Here is a 26483-nt window from a genome sequence, read left to right as displayed (position 1 = left end):
TGTTGCTTAATGCATTTTAAACAATGCCTTTGTAACAAACACTAAACGGTAGCATCATTTGTCCCATGTGGGTGACTATCCAGGATAGTATAATTGATGGGGACTATATATCGCATCCACTAGGTGACAGTTACAGATAAGCTCTGTCCCATTCAGTGAAACAAGTAGGACACAGACTTGCTTTTGCTCATTTTGCTATTTCTAAATATATAATCCAGTACAAGACCTGCTGCAGACTCCAGATTGACACCCTTGCCTGTGGGAAGTGGCAAGAGGCCGCAGCCAGGTCCTGTGAAACAGTGGGTGGGAAATCAGGGGAAGGGTAGCTCATCTCAAGGGAAGCCCAAGGCTCACACGTGAAGCCTGGAGGAGCACTCTGCCTGTGCTGGCCCACATAAAAAGCTGAAAAATTAATTTAAAACTTACCTTCTGGGTCTCTTCAAGCCCAAGATCTGGTCCCCAGCTGGTTTTGTCAAATGATGTAAATCAGGACGGGATTACAATACGTTCACTACATCCAAAGGTTGAGAATGAACTTGGGTCATACCAGAGTTGTCCCTTGTATCACAGTCACTAAATGCAGAGGGAGCAAGTCACTTGCCTATCCTCTGGTCCACTTGGCCTTAGCTCCTCAAAGATAGGGGGAATAGATCAGTCTGACTACTGACTGGCAATGACCTTTTCACCACATTCTGCTGTGCTGCAAATATTAAGTTACATTCTGTCAACTTACTGCAAATTAATTTCAACTGAAAAGAAAACTCAACATTAAGAAAGGAAAAAAAAACAGGAAAATAAAGACAGTCCAAGAGATTTATATATATATTTTTTAAAAGACTGCTTGCATTTAGATACTTGCCACCGGAGGATGGTTGTTGCATCCTTAAAGCCATATACCGTAGTGCGTTTCCTGTGGAAGATTTGATTTTATCTGTAGCCCATGAAAAAGTCATACAAGGATGAAAATATCTCTCTGATTTAAGAGGAGGTGACTTTGTAAACATTTACAGAAAGAATGCAATGATGATAATGGAATTTGTGTCAGGGAACATACACACATGGAAATCTAGTCAGTCTGGTTCACGCAATGCATGACATGTCCACAACCACCTGAATACTATTTAAATATAAACGCTTTAGTGAGAGAACTCTGACAACAGAGTGACTAATGTTGCTGTTATGCCTCATTTCCTTTTTTAAAGTGCACTGTTACTATGAGGATTAATGCAACTGAATTGTATTCAGTCAGCATTAGGTGAACCACATCATCATTTAGGGCCAAATAAGGCAAAAAATTAAATTTTGCAAGTAATCATGTCTTTTAAAGGACATAAGATGTTGTTGCAAGGAATTAAAATGGTGTCCCAGCAATTTTCCATCTGCTGTTCTCTGGGGACGTCTTCCCCTCCCCCCAGTAATTGTCTGCTCCCCATCTGAAAGCGTTCCCTCTTTGCTGCAGTGTAGAGAATGCTCAGAGGACTTCAGTACTTAACTCAAGTGTCCATTATGGTGCACGGCTCAGCTACTCAGATACTCACACATTTGTGTACTTTCTCACAGATATTTTCACTGCTTTGCTTCCTCAGTCTCTGCACCAAGTGGCTTTTCATACCAGGTGATTTCAACTTCCATTTCAATTCATCACATTCTCTCCTTCCTCAATTCACTGACCTCTCATCCTCCCTTAATCTCTCCCTCCATGTAAACTCCCCAACCCATATTCATGGCTACACCCTTGACCTTGCCATTTCATGTAACCTCGCTATTGCAATCGCAGATCAGGCCATCCCTGATCTCTTGCATTGCTCTCTAGCCATATCCAGCTTCCCCCTCTAAACCCTACTTCCTTCCATACAGGGGGAAAAAAATCCCCTATTCACTTACAATTATACTTTCAGAACCCAGTGTCCACCCTTTGGCCCTCTGTTCACATTTCTGAAGCTACTGATCTCCTCAATCACTCCCTCATCTCCATCTTCAATGCTTTCATCACCATTAATACCATTACCCTCTCCCTCCCTTAAGTCAAAGGGACACAACCATAGAACCATAGAACACTACAGCACAGAAAACAGGCCATTCGGCCCTTCTAGTCTGTGCCGAAATATTATTCCGCTAGTCCCATTGACCTGCACCTAGTCCATAGCCATTCGCCACTAGATCTGGCTGGACAACATAAAGCACCATCGGGTCCTGCACTTATCTGCTAAAACTAATCATCCTGGAATGCAAAGATAATCCCTGGCTCCTTTCCTGTACAGTCAGCTGTCTTCTTAAACTCCTCTTCCCATCTTCTCCACCCTCAGCACCAAGTGCCCATTGTCACTAAGGTTGAGATCATGCAATCAGCTGCCTCCGTTCCATGAGCCCACCAGGCCAAACCACCTCTAAAGCTCTCCCCACTACCTCGGCTCTAGGTCTGAACTTTTACCTTTGTCTAGTTTCTCTATCTCCCCCCATGCTTCCTCAAGAGCTCATCTTGTTCATGAGATCCACCTTCTGCTCTCTCAGCTAAACTAACACCCAGCTTCCCTTCCTGGCTCCTATGTTAGCTGACGTTGTTAATGGCTCTCTCCCGAGGTGCTGCCCATCTTTCCTTCAAATCTGCCGCCATCACCGCCTCCTCAAAAAGCCAAGCACTGACCTCTCATCTCATCTCCAACCTCCCTTTCCTCTCCAAATTTCCTGTATGTTGCTGTTTCCCAAATTTGGGACATTTTTCCTGGAACTCCATGTTTGAATCCCTCCAATCAGTTTCTCACCCCTGCCACAGTACCAATGTGGCTTTTATCAGTCACACAGGGAATAATTTGTGACTAGGACAAAGGTAAACTATCCCTCCTCATCCTCCTCGACCTGCCTGCAGCCTTTGATACGGCTGACCACACCATGCTCCACTAACACCTCTCCACTGTCATCCAGCTGGGTAGGATTGCTGTCACCTGGTTCCATCCTTATATACCCAATAGTAGCCACAGAATCAATTGCAATGACTCCTCTTCCTGTTCCTTTTGGTGTCTCCCAAGAACCAATCCTTGCTCCCTTCCTATTTGTCATCTACATGCTGCCTCTCACCCAAAACACAGCGTCAGTTTTCGCATGTACTCCAGCTCTACAACACCCCCATCTCTCAAACTCCTCCATTGCCTTTTAATTGCCAGGCTGTTTGGCCGACATCCAGTACTGGATGAGAAATTTCCTCCAAATAAATATAGGGAAGACCAAAACCATTCTTTCTGGTCCTCTAGCCAACTCTCCCTCCATCCTTCTCCCTGCCAACTTTCTTGAGGTTCAATTAGACTGTTCATAACCATGGTGACATATTTGACCCTAGGATGAGCTTCCGACCCCATATGTGCAACATCTCCATGTCCACCTCCGTAAGATCACCTCGGCTCCACCTGCCTCATCTTTTGTGCTGCTGAAACCCTCATCCACACCTATATCTCTAGACTTGACTATTTTAATGTACTCCAGGCTGGCCTCCCACATTCTAGCCTCCATAAAATGGAGGTCAGCTAAATTTCTGCTGCTTATGTCCCAACTCGCACCCACTTCCATTCACTGGTCACCCAATGCTCACTGACCTACACTGCAATGTAGCTTAACCAGGAGCCAATTTTAAAATACTCATCTTTGTTCTCAAGTCCCTCTATGATCTCACTCCTCCCTATCTCTGTAATCTCCTCCAGCTCGATGACCATCTGACCTCCCTGCACGCTTCTAACCCTGGCCTCCTGAGCCTCCCTGATGTTAACTGTTTCACTATTGGTGGCCGTGCCTCAAGTTGCCTAGGCCCTAAGCTCTGGAATTTCCTTCCTAAACCTCTCCACCTCACTCTTCAGCTTTAAAATAATCCTCAAAACCTACCTCTTTGAATAAGCTTTGGTCTTTTGTTTTATAATGCCATTCAGAAGCCCTTTAAGATATGTTATTTACGCTAAAAGCATTATATAAATACACATTTTGTGTAAAGCAGGTTCCACATCTAACTGGAACATTTTGCCCATTTTCATTACCAAGATTTATGTAGCTACCAGTCTTAATAACTGCTCAGACAGCTGATTAATTTCTACCAGCTGTGTGTACACAGTACCGGCATAATTTCACCAATTATTTCCCCCATTCCTCTTCTGAAGGCACCAATTTCTATCAGGACACAATTTTTTAGTATGTTGGTACATTACTAAAATGATTAGCCACAAAAGAACATCACATGAAAACCCATCCAACGCACACATTTGGACATTATGAATATACGGATTAGGAGAAGTAGGCCATTCAGACTCCAGATAAAAACAAAAAACTACTGCGGATGCTGGAAATCCAAAACAAAAACAGAATTACCTGGAAAAACTCAGCAGGTCTGGCAGCATCGGCGGAGAAGAAAAGAGTTGACGTTTCGAGTCCTCATGACCCTTTAGCAGAAGGGTCATGAGGACTCGAAACGTCAACTCTTTTCCACTCAGCCTCGAGCCTGCTCTGCCATTCAATCATGGCTGATCCGATTGAAACCTCAACTCCAAATTCCCGTCTACCCTCGACAACCTTTCACCCCATTGCTTATCAAGAACCTATCTAGCTCTGCCTTAAAAACGTTCAAAGACCCTCCTTCCACCTTTTGAGTAAGAGAGTTCCAAAGACTCACGACCCTCAGAAAAAATTTCTCCTAATCTGTGTCTTAAATGGGCAACCTCTTATTTTTAAACAGTGACTCCTAGTTCTAGATTCTCCCAGAAGAGGAAACATCCTTTCCACACCCACCCTGTCAAAACCTCTCAGGATCTTATGGCGTTTCAATCAAGTCGCCGCTTACTCTTCAAAACTCCAGCAGATACAAGCCCAGCCTGTCTAACCTTTCCTTATAAGACAACCCATCCGTTCCAGGTATTGGTCTACTAAACCTTCTTTGAACTGCTTCCAACATATTTACATTCCTCCTTTAATAAGGAGACTAATACCTACACAGTACTCCAGATATGGTCCCACCAATGCCCTATATAACTGAAGCATAACCTCCCTACTTTTGTATTCAGTTACCCCCACAATAAACAATAACATTCTATTAGCTTTCCTAATTACTTGCTGCACCTGCATACAAAACTTTTGCGATTCATGTACTAGGGGACAGCCAGCCTGCATCTCAGAGCTCTGCAATCTCTCACCATTTAGATAATATGCTTCCTGCCAAAATGGACAATTTCACATTTAGCCACATTATACTCCAATTGCCAGGTCTTTGCCCAATCACTTAACCTATGTCATTTTGTAGCCTCCTTTCGTCCTCTTCACAACTTATTTTCCTACTTATCTTTGTGTCATCAGCAAATTTAGCAACCATACCTTCGGCCCTTGTAAATGGTAAAAAGTTGGGAGGTCCCTGCACTGATATCTGTCACTCGTTACATCTTGTCAACCAGAAAATGCCTACTCTGTTTCCTGTTAGCTAGCCAATTTTCTATCTATGCCAATATGTTACCCCCTATAACATGAGCTTTTATTTTCCGCAATAACCTTTGATGCGGCACCTTATCAAATGCCTTCTTGAAATTTAAGTACAGTACACTGGGTCCCTTTTATCCACAGCACATGTTACTTCTTCAAAAAACTCCAATAAATTGGTTAAATATGATTTCCCTTCCACAAAACCATATTGATTCTGCCTGATTGCCTTGAATTTATGCTGCTATAACATCTTTAAGAATAGCTTCTAACATTTTCCCTATGACAAACGTTAAGGTAACTGGTATCTAGTTTCCTGCTTTCTGTCTCCCTCCCTTTTTGAGTAAAGAAGTTACATTTGCTATTTCTAATCTAATGGAACCTTCCCCGAATCTAAGGAATTTTGGAAAATTAAAACCAATGCATCAACGATCTAACTAGCCACTTCTTTCAAGACCCTAGGATGAAGTCCATCAGGACTCAGAGGCTTGTCAGACCGTAGCTCAAACAATTTTCCCAGTACCACTTCCCTGGCAATTGTAATTTTCCAGAGTTCGTCCCTCCCTTCCATTTCCTGATTTACAACTATTTATAGGATGTTACTTGTATCCTCTATACTGAAGACCAATGCACAAAATACCGGTTCAATCAATTCACCTGTCATCTCCTTATTTTCCATTAATTCCCCAGACTTATTTTGTTAACTTTTAAAAACAAAATCTATAGAAACTCTTACTGTCTAAACTAGCTTTCTCTTGTACACTAATTTTTCCCTGCTTATTAATCTTTTAGTCATTTTTTGCTTTTTAAAAAATATTCCGGCCAATCTTTGGACCTGTCACCCGTCTTTGCACAATTATATGCTTTTTCTTTAGGTTTGATATTATCTTTAACTTTTTTAGTTAACCACAGATGGTGGACCCTCCAATTGGAATGTATCTATTCTGTGTATGCTGAAATATCCCTTTGAATGTCTGCCACTGCATCTCTATTGACCTATCCCTTAACCATATTTGCCAAGAGGAAAATGGATAGAGAATGGAAATAGGAATTTGGAGATAGGAATGGAAACTTTAACGAAAGGCCAATTTTGCAAAGCTGAAATGTGATTTGGCAATAATGAACTGGAAACATCAACTTGAAAATAAATCAGTGTCACAGCAGTGGGAGGTATTCAAGGAGGAGATAGAGAGACTTCAGAATAAATACGTTTTTACAAAGAAAATACTGTGTGAGAACTCCCAAATTTGACTCCCCTGGATGTCAAAGAGCACACAGAGTAGGATAAGGCAAAAAAAAGAAAGCTGTGTCAGATGTGGAGAGCTCAATACTGCAGAAAGCCTTCGAGTATGGAAAGTGCAGGGGTGAAATTAAAAAGGAAATGAGGAAAGCAAAGTGAGGGCAAGTGCTATAAAATCAAGGAAAAGCCAAAAGTGTCTTAGAAATAAATAAAGAGCAAGGGTTAACTGAGAAAAGAGCAGTGCGTATTAGAAAACAGAAAAGGTAACTTGTGTGTGAAGTTGGAATACATGGACATCGTTCTCAATGAACACTTTTGTGAAGATAGATGCAAAGAGAATGCAGACATTAATGAGGAGTATGAAATACTGAGGGGGGGAACATTAAAAGGCGTTTAGTAGCCTCGAAAGTGGATAAATCGCCAGGCCCAGATGAAACATATCCCAGCCTGATAAGAGAAGCAAGCAAGAAAAAAAGCAGAGGCTCTGACCATCATTTTCCAACCCTCTCTGGCTGCAGGCATGGTGCCAGAGAACCGGAGGACTGTGATCGTTGTTCCGTTGTTTAAAGGGAGGGGGAAAGAGATAGACTGCATAATTATAGGCCAGTCAGCCGGGGAAATTGTTGGAAAAAATTCTGAGACACCATAGGAATTGACATTAGTATTTTGCTGCAGAGCCTGAAACAATTTGCTTTAAAAAATTCAATTTTACATCTAATTTTTCTGATATATTGCCACAAAAATGAAATTAGAAAAATATTCCAGAGATGGATCATTTGAACCGTTTGTTAGCTTCGCCTTACAAGCTGTGTTTAAAAGACAGCTACTTCACACATCGGAGCAAACATAACCACTCATTTCCACAGTGCAACAGTCACTGAAATGATATGCAGCAACATGAAAGCACAGGAACATGGTACTCAAATGTCCAAACTTTACCACTGTTTCATTGAGACAACGTATGCCCACACCCACATTAGTTAGAATTTGCCATGTGAAAAATCCACGAATGCCAAAAAGTAAACCAAAATAGAAGTACCATAAATATACAGCAGAAAGGCAGGTTAATGTTATGGAGGTTATCCTTCGTCAAAAGATCAAAAGCACAACACTTAAAGAGATAAAGTCTGAAAACACCAAATACTGAGAATGGGCACAGGCCTAGCACTGGGGGAAAGAAAGTGCAGATCAGAAAGGAAATTCTTAATACAATGTTTGAACCATCTCTGGAGTATTTAAAGAATTTTCAGTTTTCTTGCAAGTTTACACATTTGTCGAATGGCCTCCTTCAGTGCTGTAAATCTTGCTATGTTTCAATTTGACCCCATATAACATGATGTTATACTGGTCCATGTCCCTCTGCCAACACAGTAAGTGCTTACAGGAATGTAGCATGTGCTAGCTCCAAGATGAAAATGCCAACTGTAAATACATAAGTAAAGAGGAAATTTTATGTACAACTGTATTATTCTGATTAGATTAGACGCTGAATCAGAGAATGCTTATAGCACAGGAGGAGCTAACCGGCTCTACAAAAACAACTTACCCAGTCCCCCACCTTTTCCCCGAAGTCCTACAAATTTTTTCCTCTTCAAGATAATTATCGAATTCTCTTTTGAAGTGTCGATTGAATTTGCCTCCACTGCACTCTCAGGCGCTGCATTCCACATCCTAAACATTCGCTGCGTAAAAAAGTTCTCTCTCATGTTAGTTACTTATTTTACCATTCACCTTAAATCGGTGCCCTTTAGTTCTTTATTCCTCCGCCAATGGGAATAGACCCTTCATGATTGTGAATATCAAATCTCCTCTCAACCTCCTCTTTGCCTAACTCCTCCAAACTATCCACGTAACTGAAGTTCCTCATTCCCGGAACCATTCTCGTGAATCTTTTCTGCACCCTCCCTAATGTCTTCACATTTTTCCTAAAGTGTGGCACCCAGAACTGGACACAATGCTGACGCCGAACCAGTGGTTTATACAGGTTTACCATAACTTTTTTGCTTTTGTACTCTATGCCCCTATTTATATGCCCAGGATCCCACATGCTTTATTAACCGCTTCCTCAACCTGCTCTGTGATCTTCAATTATGCACATATACACCCAGGTCCCTCTGCCTCTGCACCTGCTTTAGATTCGTACCTTTTATTTTATATTGCCTCTCCTTGTTCTTCCTACCAAAATGAATCATGTCACATTTCTCGCCATTAGATTTCACCATTCTGTCTATGTCCTTCTGAAGTTTTAAAAGTACCCTCCTCATAATTCACAATACTGTCCCTTTTATTCTATGAACTTTAGCTTTGCTCACAAGCCTGTTATCAAATGTCTCTTGGAAGTCCATGTACATCATATCAAACACATTAGCCCTCTGTGTTAACTCAAAGAACTTAAGCTCGTTAAACATGATTTTCTCTTAAAGCTGTGCTGGCTTTCCTTAATTAATCCGCATTTGCCCAAGTGACTGCAAATTTTGTCCTGAATTATCGTTTCTAGAAGCTTCCCCACCAGTGTCAAAACTGTTCTCCGTAGTTGCTGAGCTCATTCTTCCACCCTTTCTTGAATAAGGGTGTAACATTTATAATTCTCCAGTGCTCCGACAATACTCCTGTATGGGGTGGTATGCAACATTGTGGCCAGTGCCTCCATAATTTCCACCCATACTTCCCTCAGTATCCTCGATGCATCTCATCCAGTCCCAGTGACTTATTAACTTTAAGTACAGCCAGCCTTTCTAATTTCTCTATCAATGGTTAGCTCACCTGTACCTAACTCTTCTTTCACAGTGACTTTAGCAGCAACTTCTTCCTTGGTAAAGTGATAGAAGCATTTAGTACCTCATGCATGCCCTCTACCTCCACCTGCAAATTCCCTTTTAGGTTCATAATCAGTGTCACTCTGCCTTTTACCATCTTTTTACTATTCTTATGCTTATAGAAAATGTTTGGATTTCCTTTTATGTTAGCTGCCCATCTCTTCTCATTCTCTCTTTGCTTCTCGTGTGTGTTTTTTTCACTTCCCCTCTGAACCTTCTCTAATGAGCCTGGCTCTCAGTTGTGTTATCTACTTCAGGTCTGTCTTATGCTCTCCTTTTTCTGCTTCATCTTACTCCCCATCTCTTTCATCACCCAGAGAGCTCAGGATTTGGGAATGTACCTCGACTATATCTGAACTCTCTCCTTTTTAAAGTCAGCTCATTTCAGTTTTGCCTCCCAATCTTTGATTCCAACTTACATGGGACAGATCCGTTCTCACCCCACTGAAGTCAGTCTTCTCCCAATTAATTATTTTACTCTGGATTACTCCTTGTCTTTTTATATAGCTGACTTAAACCTTATCAATACTATGGTCGTTGTTTCCTAAATGTTCTCCTCCTGAAACTTGGTCTACCTCATTCTCCAGAACCAGGTCCAGCAGTGCCTCCTCCTTGTTGGACTGGAAACATACTGATGTAAAAAATTCTCCTGGACACACAATGAAAACCCTTGCCCCTCTCTGCTCTTTAAGCTAATACTATCTTGGTCTATATTTGGATAATTAAAGTTCCATGGTAATGATTCTATAATTCTTGCGCCTCTGCAATTTCCTTGCAAATTTGTTCCTCCATATCTTTCCCAGTAGTTAGTGGCCTACAGAACAGACCCAGCAATGTAAAGGTACCTCTGTTTCTCAGGTCTAATCAAATAGATTCTATCCATGACCCCTCTCGGATATCCTCTCTCCAGCACTGTAATGTTCTCCTTAATAAATACCTGTTTCCCCTCCTCTTTTCTTTCCTTTCCCATCTTTCCTGAACAAAAGAAAGAGTAGGCCATATGGCCAATTGAGCCTGCTCTGCCATTCAGTATGATCATGGCAGATCTTGGACTTCAGCCCCACTTTCCCGCCTGCTCCACATATCCCTCGATTCCAAGGGACCAAAAAAATCTGTCTATGCCGGCCTTAATTGTATTCAACAATGGAGCATCCACAAACCTCTGGGTGAGGGAATTCCAAATATTCACAACCCTTTGAATGAAGTAATTTCCTCACCTCCATCCTAAATGATTGGCTCCTTATCCTGAGTGTGCCCTTGTGTTTTAGATCTGCTGACCAGAAGAAATAATCTCTCAGCATCTACCCTAAAGCCCCTTCAGAATATTAGATTTTAATGTGATCACCTCTCATTCTTTTACTCTGCCTCAAATCATAGGACAACCCTCTCATCCCCGGGAAAAATTTAGTGAACCTTCGTTCTACCGCATCCAATACAAGAATAACCTTACTTAAATATAGAGCCCAAAACTGCACACGGTATTCCAGATGTGATCTCACCAAAACCCTGTTCAATTGTAGCAAACCTTCCTTATTCCTCAACTTCAATACCCTTGCAAAAGGCCAACGTGCCATTTGTCTTCCTAATTGCTTGCTGTACCTGCATGCTAACTTCCTTCGTTCCTTGTACTGGCACACCAAGTCTCCTTCATTATCAACATTTACAAGTTTCACAGTTTTTCTATTCTTACGATCAAAGTGAATAACTTCACATTTCCATATATTACACTCCAACTGCCATCTTTTTGCCCACTCACTCAACCTGTCTATATCTCTTTGCAACCTGTGTCCTCCCCATAGCTTGCTTTTCCACCGAGCTTTGTTTAATCAGCAAACTTAGATATATTACTCCCTGCCTCTTCATCCAAGTCTTGTCCTCATCTAGCACCTTGCGCCAAGAATATTTAGCATCCAGTCATGCCCTTCTTTGAGCCAGGTCTCTTTTCACCACAACATCATTGATGGTCACTTAAAGAGTGTGAAAATCAAAACTATTTTTACACAAACCCAGCTTTCAAATCAGGTCTTCAACCACAATCACAGAATGTCACAAAACAGAAAGACGCAATTTGGTCTATCAAAGTGTGCGCTGACGTTTCCCTTCACAGGGACCACTGATCTAATCCCATCCTGCACACTCCCAAAAGGCTTTATGGTTCCACTTTTTCAAGCAAATATCAAATTTCCCTTTAAAACGATGGATTGTATGTTATAAATTGCTTCTGCAGCATGTAACAAGTACTTCTGAAAACACGTGTAAACCACACCCAATGCATTTCCTTTGTAAATCTGGAGTTGTACTTCAAGAATTCTTCCTTCAGGCTTGATCTACCTTTTAAAAACCTATGCTGATTGATTAATTATATATGTTTCACCAAGCGTTTTGTAATTTCACTCGTATTGTAAACCCTTATAGACAGCAGACAAGGAAAACTTTCACTCAATCTGACAATGGAGAACTTGAATGCCAGGTTCCAAAAGTGAAAGACCAGTGCCGAAAACACTGTACAACCCAGCTTTCTAGTTCTGTACCCATTCCCTATCCTACATAAAGCCATTACTTCATTAATCCAGATCACTTAAGACCATTTGTGTTCCCTCATGAAGAAAAATGAAAAGTTAGGGTACATTTCGAAACTTCCCTGTGTCCATGGATAATTTGGACATTATGCATGCAAATTTTTTCACTACATTCACATCTGTAAGATTGCAATTAGAACACAGAAAGCTGCTTCTGGAGATCTCCAAACCAAATATGTGGAAGGTCTAACATTTTGCATGCTGGAGTATAACACACACAAGCCAGGTTATACAACAAGTGCTCCAGTTTCCTAGCAGCATATACCTGTTCAAGAGTTTTGAAAGAGATCTGGACAGCACAACTGCAGCACATTGACTAATGTTATAGTGGGCACAACAATTTCCCACTCTGGTAAACACACATGGGTGTGCCAATTCAGCAGGGAAAGACTGTTCCACCATGCTACTAAACAAAGCTCCATTCAGCAAGTCATTAAATAAAGGAAATTTGCTTACAAATCTGACCTTTTGGCACCATATTGGGATGAGACCTTTTAGTTAGAAGGGAGCTAAGAAATAGACCCATTTCCACTGGCGAAGAAAGATTAAGAGACCTGATGAAAGTGCTCAAAAATCATCAAGATTTTGGCAAGGTAAAAAAAGAGTAGAACTACAAAAAGGAGATGTGAGGGTGCATTGCTCATAGCTAATTTACTTTTTTTGAAATGCATTCATTATTGTACACAAACACGCTAGGTAATTTGCATATAAAATCTCAGACAGCAAGGTCTGAGGCCGAAGGGCCTCTTCTGCACTCCGATTCTGTGATTCTGAAGGTGAGATAAAGTCAGGAGAATCATTATGATACTGAAGGCTGCCATTTGTCCCATCGAGTCCATGCCGGCTCATTGTAGAGCAATCCAGTCCCAATTCCCACTCTATCCCCAAAGCCCTGAAAGTTTATTTCCTTCAAGTGCCCATCCTTCCGAAATAATTGATTATCTCCACTTCCACCACTCTCGTAGGCAATGAGTTCATGTCATTACCACTTGCTGCAGAAAACAGCTCTTCCTCACATTCCACCCCCTGCATCTCTTACCCAAAACTTTACATTCGTCCCCTAGTCCTTGCACCATCAGCCAATGGAAACATATTTTCTTTGCCTATCTTGTCATAATCTTGTAAACCTCTATCAAGTCAGATAAATAATCGATATTGGTGGCAATGGTTAAGACATGAATGTTGGCCAGGGCATCAGAAGAAGCCCGTTTCTCTTCAGATAACATCACTGGAATCTTGTATGTCTACCTGAACAAACAGATGGCTCTCAGTTTATCATCTCTGACAGGACAGCATTTTCTGTGAAGTGCTTAAATAAAAACACTATTTATTTTTAACACTAGGATAAAAACGAATCCATTAAAACAACTGTACATTTCCAATATAACCTACAAATACATGGAGCCACGGAAAGGTAGCTCATAAATAAACATGGAGAACCTCCTTCAAAGAACTATAAAGCTGCAGCATGTGAGGAAACTCCCTCAAGGCTTATAGTCAAAAGCTTTAATGGATGCTACTTACAAAAAGATGATGGAACAACATTACTCGCAGGCCATCAATTATGAAGAACTGAGAGGGGCTATGAAACTACTGTAGTTGTGCTATAAATCTGTAACAATGAACAAACCTACAAGCATTCATTCACACTTACCTCATAGAAACATCATACAAGAATTAAGGTATGAAATTCAAATCTGCACAGATGCACAGAGTAGGCACCTTGGTTAAACCAATGCTGCCTGTCTGGCTGAGTGCTTCCAACATTTTGTTTATTTTAGATTTCCAGCATCCGGAGTATTTTGTCTTTGCTCTTGGTTATACTGCTGGATTCCTCTCCTATTAACATGGAAAAATTCAAACCATTTATAATAAAGAGACACAACCTGGGGCAACAAGGTGGTCCAGTCAATTAGCCCATCAACGCAGGGTACCACAGCAGGAAGGCACCCTCAATGCCCATTCAATCAAGTTTTGGATCTTAGCTGTGGCTTTACATGGTGGAGGGACAAATAAGTCAACAAACCATTACATGCCACAAAAGTCAACAAACATTACATTTTCTATTTTTATTTCATATTATAAACTATTACATGCATTCGGCTCAGATGAAGACTTGGGAGCAAATCAAGTTCCCCTTTGGTCACAGGAGATGCACAGTCCAGTGAAACCAGGAAAGGGGGAGGAAAGAAAACAACACAAAATACAATATATAAGAAAAATAGAAATGGTGGATGTACAGAAGATCAGAACAAAAAAACACACAAGTTAATGTTCAGGGTTTAAACCTAAACCTTAACCTATCTTTTCTCATCAGGCTAGCTGTGTACTTCCAGTATTTTCAAGTTTCCTGCATTTGCAGAGTTTTATTCCTTTTACATTTAAATACTGTAGTTGCAAAATAAAAACATGTCTTACGGTCCAGGGACCAAGCAAACACGAACACCGTACTAATGCCAACAGAAAGGATCTTTAAGGAGAAGCTTTGTAATATTGCCAGAGATACTTGTATTATGAAATATTGCAAGGCAAATCTCACAGCACAAACATGGAATATAACAGGTTGTGAGATTCCGCCTTTAGATTTCACAGGAGGGCAAGAAAAATAACTGTACTTTCATGATAAATTCAGCAGATGGAGGGTGTGTTTATATTGTACTAACTTTTGTTTTGGTGGAAAGTGGTTTCCACTTAACTCGATACTAAAATTGCAATATCAATCTGGAGCCAAGGCCAAACCTGACTGCAAAGAAGCAGAAGCACATTCCCAGGGGGTAGAATAGATTTTACACTGATATTTGACACCACATGACAAGCAACACCAGCTTGGTGCCAAACGGCTTTAAAAAAGTGTCCAGGGAGGCCCCTTGGAAACTTTTTAAAAAAAAACATTTACAAGTAACTTAAATGTTTCCAAAATGTGAATTCTGCCACTTATGCTGTTTAGACATTTAAAACTTTATGTGCTGGGGGAGGAGCTGTGCACACAAACTATGCATATGCAAAGTTCTCTGCTGAATAAAGAATCACAGTCCAGTCAGGGAGTGGGTATGGCATATCGGTGCTAGAACTGATGCTGACGCTGAGGCCGAGACCAGAAAATGCAGCAGGACTAAGGAAAATAAAGTAACATACTTGTAACCAAAATAAAAACAGAAAATGCTGTAAATACTCAGCTGGTCTGGCAGCATCTGAGGAGAGAGAAACAGAGTTAACGTTTCAGGTCAAGGACCTTTCGTGTAACTGAGCTGTAACCAAAACAAGGTGGACAGTATCAGATTACATTCAAGTTATCTGTAGTTTACAGTGGGGAATAAAGTTTGACTTGCAGCCTGAATTCAAGTTTCTGTTTACCAGTATTTCCTAGTTATATTACACTTTTGGGACCAATGCTGTGCCAATATCTGCAATAAAGCAACATGTGCCTATACAAACCATTCTTCTTCAAAGTAATTTGGGAGTTTCACCATTATAAGAAATTATATAAAATGAGAATATTACTTTTTAGTAGTATTAGTTTAAAAGTACATTGCAAACACCCAAACTGTGTTGATTAGCACATACAAGCCTATAATATGGCAAATTAATGCCAACACTAGCCTTCAAAAACAATATTCACTATGATATATTTTTGAACATTTTATTATGGATGCCCCATTCATGGACCTACATGCCTATTTGAAAAATTAAGAGGCCACAATTGGTCTGACCTTGGAAAAGAACTGGAATGAACTGAGCAACAGGGAACTGGACTGTACTGGTTCCATAATTTAAATATGCTTCTATTACATCGAAGTCAGCACTAGCATATGCCAGACCAATCTCAGGAACAGCTTTAATGCTCATCTCTGCAAACTGCCAAACAACAATGCAACATTTTTTAAAGTACAATTTTAGACCAGGATATGGTGTCTAATTTTCACCTTTAAAAGGAAGCAATAAAAAGGTACTCTAACCCAGATCATCTTAAAACAGTTTAGCGTTTAAATGGATTTAGCTGCTGATTCCAAGAATTTTCATTTGGGATCCATGGTCTTTCAATCGTTAACTGATCTCCGCCTTTCGTGTTGGGATTGCCTAGCTCAGTATCCCATGGCTCGAAATTTAAAAACAAATCACATTAGCACAGGTTCCTCTTCATCACTATCCAATGAACTCACATTTTATCACATGATAAAATAGGAGTTTGGCTATTATCCATTTTATGGTCAAAGACTACAAAACATTGGGATTGCAAATGGAAATCGAATTTTTTCACTCAGAACGTGGTGAATGTTTGGAATTCTCTACCCCAGAGGGCTGTGGAGGCTCAATGATTGAAATCAATAGGTTTTTAGATATTAAAGACATCAAGGGATGTGGGGACAGTGCAGGAAAATGGCATTCAGGTACAAGATCAGCCATAATTTAGTTGAATGGTAGAGCAGGCTAGAGGGGCCCATTGGCCTACTCTTGCTCCTATTTCCTATGTTCCCAAGTCCAAACTGCCAGCATCCCTTGGAAGCATCCCTAGACTAGGACTAAGGGCTGATAACTTGGAAAACATGGCATCTTCTCTAATCTGATTTAGTGTCCAGATTAATGGATTTAAGGGCAGGGACAATTGTTTTAAATTTTAATAACCAAGAGCACAGAATATTATTTTATATCTGCAATACTATGACTATCTGGTAATTGTGGAGCCTTAGGTGACATAGGTGCCATCCTTAATCCCAGCTCTTTGTAATTTGCCAAAATGAGTCCTTATGCTGGTGGAGTACATTGTTGTAGCAGCTTTCTGTTTCATAAAAGGATTTGTACTGTGGTGAGCATTGCATGTTGTGGCTCAGGAGCCCTACTCTGGCATGGCAGTCTCTGCAACATTTGCTGCGGAGGAAGACACTGGGCTGAGAAGGTGCATGATTCACCGGCCTCACTTTTCTCTGGGTCCTCCTCTCAGCTTTTTGTTTCTACTCGCCTCATCCAAAGCCCTCCCAAACAGTCAGCTTCCAGAGGTCATGGTTGCCAGCGACTGTCTCCCAGTTTTCAGTGTCAATATCCGCCATCTTCATATCTCACTTGCAGGTGCCCTAGTAGCGGAGGTTTGGATACCCAGGAGGTTGTGACCCAGTGGCCAGTTTACTGGACAGAAGGTCTTTGGGTATACCACCATCACCCAACCAACAAACGCAGACGTCATTGGCTTAGCAATGAGTGTATGTAGATGGAATTAGCACGCTCCAGGACCTCTGAGTTGGTGACACTGTTCTACCAAGAGATGCCGAGGATACGTCTGAGATGGCAAAGGTGGAAACTGTTCAGCCTTTTCTCTTGCCTAACATATGTTGTCCAGGTCTCACCACTGTAGAGGAGTGCACCGAGGACATTAGCTTCAGTCTCGCAGTTTGGTGTTCTCAGTCAGGTTGCTGTTGTTCCACACTCTTAGTCAGCTTGGACATAACAGCTGCAGCTTTTGCAATGTATGTGTTGATTTCATTATCAAATGACAGATTGCTGGTGATTGTGGAGCACAGATATGTGAAGCTATCAACAACTGTCACATTGTCAATGCTGATAGATGGCAGTGTGGCAACATCCTGGACTATGTCATTTGTCTTCCTGAGTCATAGGCTAGAAGTTAATACCTTTTCCCATTTCTCAAACTGGTGTTACCAACTTACTGCCACTCCTAAAGCAACAATAACTTGTACTGATATAGCATCCAAAGGAGTTTCAAAGAGACATAAGGAGATAGACTTATAACAAAAGGAAGAGAGATTGAGAGTTGACCAAAACTTGGGCAAAGAAACGTTTTATGAATGGCATGTGAGGACTGGCTTGGATGGGGGTTGGAGGTGAAAAGCAGACATTTTCGGAGGGAAAGGGCACCCAAACACACAGCAGATAATAGTGAACGAGAATGCTCAGAGTAATGGAGAATTCAGGGTAATTTAAAGTAGCTACAGGGATGGGGAGGAGGCTGATAACTAGAAGGCTATTTAAAAAGACGATGAATACATTAGCTCCTCACAATATGCTACAAGGAAAGGTGGAAGAGCCAGAGGTGAAGGATTTAAGAAGGTGGTTGCTAGTACAGAAAAGGAGCAAGCTAAGAGGACCTTTCACCCAGAGGACAATTCTAGAGGACTGGGCAGTTTGCATGAAGAGTGCAAAATCCAGAGAGAAGAGACTGGTCGAGCTGGATGTAGTCAAGTCAGATAATGTGCATTTTAGTATTCAGCTCAAAACATCTGCTTATTATTCAAAACGGCACCTGACCTTATAAAACACTGCTGCACAATAGTTTTGATTTATAGCAGTGTAGCTGAATTAACTAAAATACCTGCTCAAGATCACCTCAACAAAAACTGAAGATAAATAATACTTAAGGGTAAGGTAACTCACTTTGGGAATTTTACTACATTTTCCAGCAGACCATATTAAAATTTTCTACAAAATTTGTCACTGTTTTACAAACAGAAGCAATTACTTCCAATATCCAAAATTAACTTGTCAAAATGTTTCCCTCTTCTCACCACACAATGTTTTAGCATTGTAATAGGATACAGAATTGATTAGACTATGACATGATATAGCCTAACTATAGAGCTGTGACAAGTACAAAATACTTTTATTGTGGGTGGTAAACAAAATTAAGCCCTTCTTTTAGGCTCCCTCCTTGGTTTAATCTGCTTTCAGGCCTCTGCCAGTCTCATTCTGCAACCAATCATTGTGATGTCCATGAAAGCCCCAAGGGTATCCCAACTTTACATTTTCTCATCAAATGTGGGGAACACCCCAGCCTAGGCTCTGTTGCTACCTCAACAGCTCCAGGCATACTGCTCCAGTGGAAGGCTCTGTGTTTTCAGAGCTACTGATGAGCTGGACACAATGGTCTGGCTCCATTCACTGCCGTGATCACACCTAAAATGGAAGCATGATGTGTAGCTCCAACAGAACGCAAATCCTGGCCAAAGAGGAAGGCAATCCATAACAAATGGTTTGGATCAATCCGATCCAGATATATTAGCAAATACTGCAGTTCAGCGACCACCCAATGGCCAAGTCTCAGTGGTTTGTCAGTCATTATTGTGGGCAATAGTTTTATCTTGGAAAGAAAAAGGGAGAGGAGAGCCTATAAGTCTATGTTCACAATGCAAACCAAGCCTAATAACTTAAGCCAATACTGTAGCACTAACAGTAGCCATTGAAGACAATACAAATATATAACAGGAGATAGATAACGATTGAATTATTCATCATTTTAAGTTCTTTACTGCTGGCACTGGGTACTTAGAAACTGTTTTCTAAGTTCCTCTCCAATATGTTCTAGTTCCAACATTGAAGAATGCAATGTTGACATCTGACATGTATGCACACTGACATTCACTTTACAGGAGGGGGACACTAGATAAGGATCAGGAGTTGCAAACCCCAGCTGATTTTTCTCTTGCTGCAGAGACACAAAAGACCAATTTTAACCACACTGCAGCCCTGGCTAAAAGCAGCTAATTCAGCACCGGCACTGACCGTGCTGCAGTTAGTCACTGAAGCATCAGGAATAACTTGTATTCATACAAGTTAATGCTTGCAATGCAATATCCATTGTTCTAATAATTCTGCTTTTTGAATATCATATCCAAAACTGAATGCTTTCAGGTGTATTTCAGCGGCGATCAATGATTAAAAAGCACTTCAAAGAAAAGGATTAAAAATACGAAAATCTCTTGAATGAACAGCCAGAGTCAAGCCCAGATATGAAGGCAGCTCTGTAGGTTACCACACTATTCTGGAACTCTGGTTGGAATCCAGCACAGACTGATGGGGCAGCCTCCTTTCTGTACCAACAGTAAGGGTCCTAAGGAAAATGAACTAGGATCATCTCAACCCAGTTCTTTTGAAAAGGAAAAATTCGCGCTGAAGCTGGAACAGACTAAAACAATCCATTCTCAAATGCTGACATTCCTCACTTCATGAGCCTAAAAATTCAATTAAAAAAGTCAACAAATAAAATCTTCGTGCTTTAAAGACTTCAAAAAGTAGGCTTGCACGATAAAGGGACACTTTCTCAGTCTTTGCTGATGAAAACTAGAAGTAGCAACATTGCAGTTAAATGAAAAAGATTGGCGTTATGATAAAGAAATAGTGACAAGATCCATCATGTAAGTGTTCTACACTTGAAAAGAGAAATTATACAAAAGGTTGTGAGGCAGTCATGGGGCTGATAGTTGCAGCAACTGTGAACAGGATGGGGGTTATGCAATACACTGGAATTCAGCAGTAAAGTCACATTCTATTGGACTAGTTAGGCCTACAAAACTTATTTTGACCGTCTAATCCACAATTGTGTTTTAAGTACTTCCTCTCACAGTTGATTCTGAAGTATTAGAAATATACAGATGCAAATAATGCAAAGCTGTGACAGTTCTCAAAATCAAGTCAACACTAACAAAAACGACACCTTCTGCAAAACAAAAATGCCTTGAAAGAGACACCCAATAAACGCCACCTAATTTCTCACTTAGTTCAGGAAATGCACAAATAGAAAAAGAGAAGCGAAGCTGATATTTGGAAGTATGAAAGCACAAATTAAATCAGAGATTCCAAGATTAAAACGTCTTCAAAAACTTTAAAACTGGTGCAACTAGGAGTGAAGGTGTCAATATAATTTTAAAATGCAACAGTAACTGGTTGAAATGCCGTGTGATTGAACAGTAAAGCCAGTCATTTTCAGTCTGCTGTATTCTCTCTGCCAAATCAGCAGATTAACACAGCTCGATAGAATTGTTTTTTTTGTCGGTGAGGGGGGGGAGGGGGGGGGGTTCACTCGGGGTTTCCACTCCGAAGTGACACTTTCAGAACTTTTTAAAACATTTTGGCTGTCAGCTAAACATTCCCTTTCAGACTTTATGGGGTGGGTTCAAACAGCAACTTTAACACGGCTTAAATCCCGAGCATGGCTTTCCCCTCGCTCCGGGTCCCTGACATGAACATGTCCGGGAGCAGCCCGATTTCAAACGGAGATAGTCCCCAGGAGGAGCCAGCAGCTGCTCTTCGCCACTTACCTGGAGTGAGTGGCCATGGTGCCGTCTGGAAAGGCAGCTGGCAGCGGCTTGCCATCAGCTTTAAAGCAGGTCGCCCCCTAACTCTCCGCACATGCCCCCTGCTCTGTTCCTGGGAGTGAGGGGAGGAAGCTGCCGGATCTCTCACTCTGCTGCCAGCCGGCCTGAGACATTCTCCAGCTGGGGCTCCTGGCTGCGGTTCCCTGGGTTCAGACCCCAGCTCAGCCTTGGCTCAGTTTGCAGCTGATAACCATCCGGGCACTCGGCAGCAGGGAGACCAGCAGCAGCAACCATTCATTCACAAAGCAGAGGGAAAGAGCTGCTTCCCCCCCCTCCCCCACTCCCCAGGCAATAACCCCGCTTACAAAACACACCGGGCACCACCCGGGCTGCACGCGCCGCAATTGGTGCTAAATAAATAATTCGCTTCCCAAATTGCCCCCCTCAAAGGGGGTGAAATCCCTTCAGCAAAGGGAAACCTGGCTGACAGCGGAATGGTGCAGTCCGCTCGCCTCCTTATTTGGACATGTTGTTTGTGGCCAGACAAGCACTTAGCGGCGGCTCTCAGTCCAAGGACTTATTGTCCTATCACAATACAAGGAGAAGGAAGCCGCTGAACTGGCTGCCCTGTTTTGGGGGCTGGGTGATACACGGAAGCTGCTCACACTCTCCGAGCCAGCTCGGCGGGGCGAGTAACAAACTCCGGACTGGAACCTGGACACACACAGCTCGGCAGTGCAGGCTGGCAGCGTCCGGACTGGAACGTGAAGGCTGGCAGCGTCCGGACTGGAACGTGAAGGCTGGCAGCGTCCGGAATGGAACGTGAAGGCTGGCAGCGTCCGGAATGGAACGTGAAGGCTGGCAGCGTCCGGACTGGAACGTGCAGGCTGGCAGCGTCCGGACTGGAACGTGCAGGCTGGCAGCGTCCGGACTGGAACGTGAAGGTTGGCAGCGTCCGGACTGGAACGTGAAGGCTGGCAGCGTCCGGACTGGAACGTGCAGGCTGGCAGCGTCCGGACTGGAACGTGAAGGCTGGCAGCGTCCGGACTGGAACGTGAAGGCTGGCAGCGTCCGGACTGGAACGTGAAGGCTGGCAGCGTCCGGACTGGAACGTGAAGGTTGGCAGCGTCCGGACTGGAACGTGAAGGTTGGCAGCGTCCGGACTGGAACGTGAAGGCTGGCAGCGTCCGGACTGGAACGTGAAGGCTGGCAGCGTCCGGACTGGAACGTGAAGGCTGGCAGCGTCCGGACTGGAACGTGAAGGTTGGCAGCGTCCGGACTGGAACGTGAAGGTTGGCAGCGTCCGGACTGGAACGTGAAGGTTGGCAGCGTCCGGACTGGAACGTGAAGGCTGGCGGAGACCTGACTGGATCGTGAAGGCTGGCAGCGTCCGGACTGGAACGTGAAGGCTGGCAGCGTCCGGACTGGAACGTGAAGGCTGGCAGCGTCCGGACTGGAACGTGAAGGCTGGCAGCGTCCGGACTGGAACGTGAAGGCTGGCAGCGTCCGGACTGGAACGTGAAGGCTGGCAGCGTCCGGACTGGAACTTGAAGGTTGGCAGCGTCCGGACTGGAACGTGACGGTTGGCAGCGTCCGGACTGGAACGTGAAGGCTGGCGGAGACCTGACTGGATCGTGAAGGCTGGCAGCGTCCGGACTGGAACGTGAAGGCTGGCAGCGTCCGGACTGGAACGTGAAGGCTGGCAGCGTCCGGACTGGAACGTGAAGGCTGGCAGCGTCCGGACTGGAACGTGAAGGCTGGCAGCGTCCGGAATGGAACGTGAAGGCTGGCAGCGTCCGGACTGGAACGTGAAGGCTGGCAGCGTCCGGACTGGAACGTGAAGGCTGGCAGCGTCCGGACTGGAACGTGAAGGCTGGCAGCGTCCAGACTGGAACGTGAAGGTTGGCGGAGACCGGACTGGAACGTGAAGGTTGGCGGAGACCGGACTAGAACATGAAGGTTGGCGGAGTCCGTACTGGAACGTGAAGGTTGGCAGCGTCCGGACTGGAACGTGAAGGCTGGCGGAGTCCGGACTGGAACGTGAAGGTTTGCGGCGTCCGGACAGGAACGTGAAGGTTGGCGGCATCCGGACAGGAACGTGGTGACTGCCAGCTATGCATGAATCTCGCTGTTACTTTAAGTGCGCGTGGTGGGGAATTAGTGAAGTGAAGAGCTCACTAACACCAGACTCTTTGTGTATTTCCTCCTGTTGCCAGGGTCAAGGATGTCACCACAAGGATGCTAGGGCTGCAGAGCACCCTGAGGGGGGAGGGTGAGCGGCAAGCAATCATGGTCTACATTGGTATGAATGACATAGGCAGAGAGAGGGGTGTAGTTCTGCAGTCAGAATTTAGGTTGCTAGAGAGGAAATTAGCACCCCAAAAGTAGTAATCTCCGGATTACTCCCAGTGCCATGCACAAGTGAGTATTGAAGTAGAAGGATAAAGCAGATGAATGCGTGGCTAGAAAGTTGCTGCAGGAGGGAGGGCTTTAGATTCTTGGGACATTGTCATCGGCTCTGGGGGAGATGGGACCAGTACAGGCCGGACGGGTTGCACCTAAATAGCTGGCACTGAGTTCCTTGTGGGGTGATTTGCTCGTGCTGTTGGGGGAGGGTTTAAACTAACTTGGCAGGGAAGTGGGAACCAGGAGGCAATATCAGGGAGGAATACCAAGGTGCACAAAATACTGGGAGAGATAGATACCACTAGAGTAGGGAACAGTAAGTTAATGGGTGGGGTCAGAGTAACGGAGAATGTAATAAAATCTAAATCGGGGTTAATGTGCGTGTATGTAAATGCATGAAGTGTGGTTAATAAGATTGAAAAGTGCAGCCAAAAAATTTAAATTCAAGGAAACAGATGAAAGGCTGATAGATCAGCTCACCTGGGATTCTGCACACCCTGAAGTACAAAAAGATTGGGAAAGACAAGCTCACAATATTGCAGGCTATATAGACACTGCCAGAGCACATGAAGCCATGGGTAGACAGGGAAGTCACTGACTACTCAAAAGGCTAGCCTTCAGTTCAGCCAAGAGAAAGGAAACAGAGTTGATGCAGTGAAACAGCAACAAAAGAATGCACAGAGAGAAAGATGTACAGAAGCTGTGGATGACAAATGAGTTCACAGACAGGAGGAAATGTCCTCCATATGGATCAAATTGTGGTGGTGCTCGTGGAAAGCCCAATCACTGGAAAAAGATGTGGAGAACAAAGGAAAAAGATAGTAAATGAGTTATCAGAAACAGAGCAACAGGGCGAATGAGAATGAAAAGAAACCAAAACATCCACCCTGGAAGAAGACGCTGAGTTTCAGAACACATTTGACATCAGAACCACACAACTACATAAAATGTCTAGAGGCAACAGTTCCCAGAGAAAAGAAATTCGCACAACCGTTCAGATCAGGAGAGGGTGAGAGATTAACCCATGACCATAAATCTGAAGCTGAAGCTTGATACCAGAGCACAGAGTAACATCATCCTGCTCAGACTCTACCAGAAGATCTCTCCTGAAAATTTGGAAGAAAATGGTTACCAAGGAAAGATGCTCTGAAACCAGGCAGCAGTATGCTAATGGCATAGGGGGAAACTGTGATTCAACATCTGGGAGCATCCCAAGTCATAGTGACACAAAAAAGAAAAGATGTTAATTGTACGTTCTACATGACTCAAACAGATAGTCCCACTATCCTGGGGTTGAGCATTTGCAAAGAGCTGCAGCTGATCTCAGTAAACCATGAGATGAAAGAGGCAGAACTGAGGGCTGAGGGAACAGGTATAGTGACCTAAATCCAACACCCTCGGGACCAAAACTGCGCCAGATTTCAGATTTTCCTGGATTTTGGATATCCACCCTGACACTCATAAAGACCCTGAATATAATAAAAACCACAAAGCAAATACTAAAGTAATCAGGATCCAGATTAACCTGAAAGTAGATGCTTCCATCCAATGCTGCGTTGGACCCAGGACCGTACCTTGTCAGAAACATTTAACTGCCAACAAAGGAGCAGTTCCAAGAGCCTGATCATCCTCCCCAGGCAGTGCCGCAGATGCCAGTAGTGACCATGAGGCTGGTGAAGCCACATCGTGTTCTCCAACAGTCGTGTTTTCTCTTGCCCCCATCGCCATCTACCTACCTGCATTGGTTTGCTCTCTGGTGGAGAAGGACCAAGGTCAAGGAAAGCCCAAGGAAAAGATTCCCCTGGGAGACTGGGAGAACAATTCTGCTGCACAACTGGAAGAAAAAGTGGAAGCTTCTCTTTCTGAGAGAGACAATCTGGACCCAGCAGTGGGGAAGGAAGAAGACCAGGAAAAAACTGAGCGGAAGGATGATCAATAATATAGACCCTGAACTTAAAACAAACCCTGGAACAATACCAGCGTACCATTGCAGAAATGTTCTGCTTTTGGACATCACTGGTTTTTGGATAGCCAGATTTGAGGTACTGTACCTGTAGTACACCCATTGAAAAGCGTCCTCCAATCAGAAGCAAGGACGATCTGGTAAAAATACATCAAGAGTGTTTTGATGATACGGGTGGATGCTTTGAAGATTTTGAGTATCACATCACTATTGATCCAATAATGAAACCTCCCTTGTAAAGTACCAATTGAACTAAAAGGAAAGCTTGAAAGAGAGTTTCAAGTGATGGAAGAAAAGAAAGTGATTGCCAGAGTCTACAGATTGGGCAAATTCCGTCATTGTGAGGGAGAATCCAAATGGGCGGCTAAGAATTTGCCTGGATTCCAAAGATCTGAACCAAGCAATAAAGAGGAATTACTACCCTATTCCAACATTGACCACTGCATCACCAGCAGGGCAAAGGCTTTCAGCAAGCTTGATGCCAGAAATGGCTACTGGAAAGTGAAGTTTGACTAGGAATTTTGCTGTTGACAACATTCAACACACTCTTTGGCTGGTACAAATTCCTGTGTCTACCTTTTGGCCTTAAAGTGAGCCAGGACATGTTCCAGCAGAAAGTAGATGAGACGTACCGAGGATATAAAGGAGCAGTTGGTATAGCTGATGATATGCAGATCAATGGTGTAGATGGAAAAGATCATGACCACCATCTACATGAAGCCATGGAGAGAAGCAGACAAGCTGGGATCAAGCTAAACACAGACAAATGTATTGTGAAGGTGACAGAATGACAGTTCTTCGGAATGGTGTATAAACCCGAGTCCTGAAAAAGTGACAGCTATTTCTGAGATGGAAGCTCCAAGAGACAAGAAAGAGCTGAGAAGTTCCCTTTGTTTGATCCAGTACATGAGTTCCAACTTACCTCACATGTCAGAACACACAGCAAACCTATGAGAGCTGATGAATGAAGATGTTGAGTAATAGTGGTCAGAGTCA

General features: G+C 43.1%; 1 protein-coding gene across 2 annotated transcripts in view; it reads right to left on the bottom strand.

The window, feature by feature from the left end:
* Window positions 1-21363, bottom strand: part of LOC144681905 (AF4/FMR2 family member 1-like) — a 137338-nt gene extending 115975 nt beyond the window's left edge. For both annotated transcript variants that reach the window (XM_078544044.1, XM_078544053.1), the window contains exon 1: window positions 21122-21363. In XM_078544044.1, the coding sequence (XP_078400170.1) occupies window positions 21122-21138 (17 nt within the window). In that variant the 5' untranslated portion in view covers window positions 21139-21363. The remainder of the gene's footprint in view (window positions 1-21121) is intronic.
* Between the last annotated feature and the right edge of the window lie 5120 nt (window positions 21364-26483).

Source organism: Cetorhinus maximus, chromosome 1 (genome assembly GCF_964194155.1).
Source record: "Cetorhinus maximus chromosome 1, sCetMax3.hap1.1, whole genome shotgun sequence".
Lineage (NCBI taxonomy): Eukaryota > Metazoa > Chordata > Chondrichthyes > Lamniformes > Cetorhinidae > Cetorhinus > Cetorhinus maximus.
The sequence above is the reverse complement of the archived record's forward strand: the minus strand, read 5'-3'. Positions and strand labels throughout refer to the sequence as shown.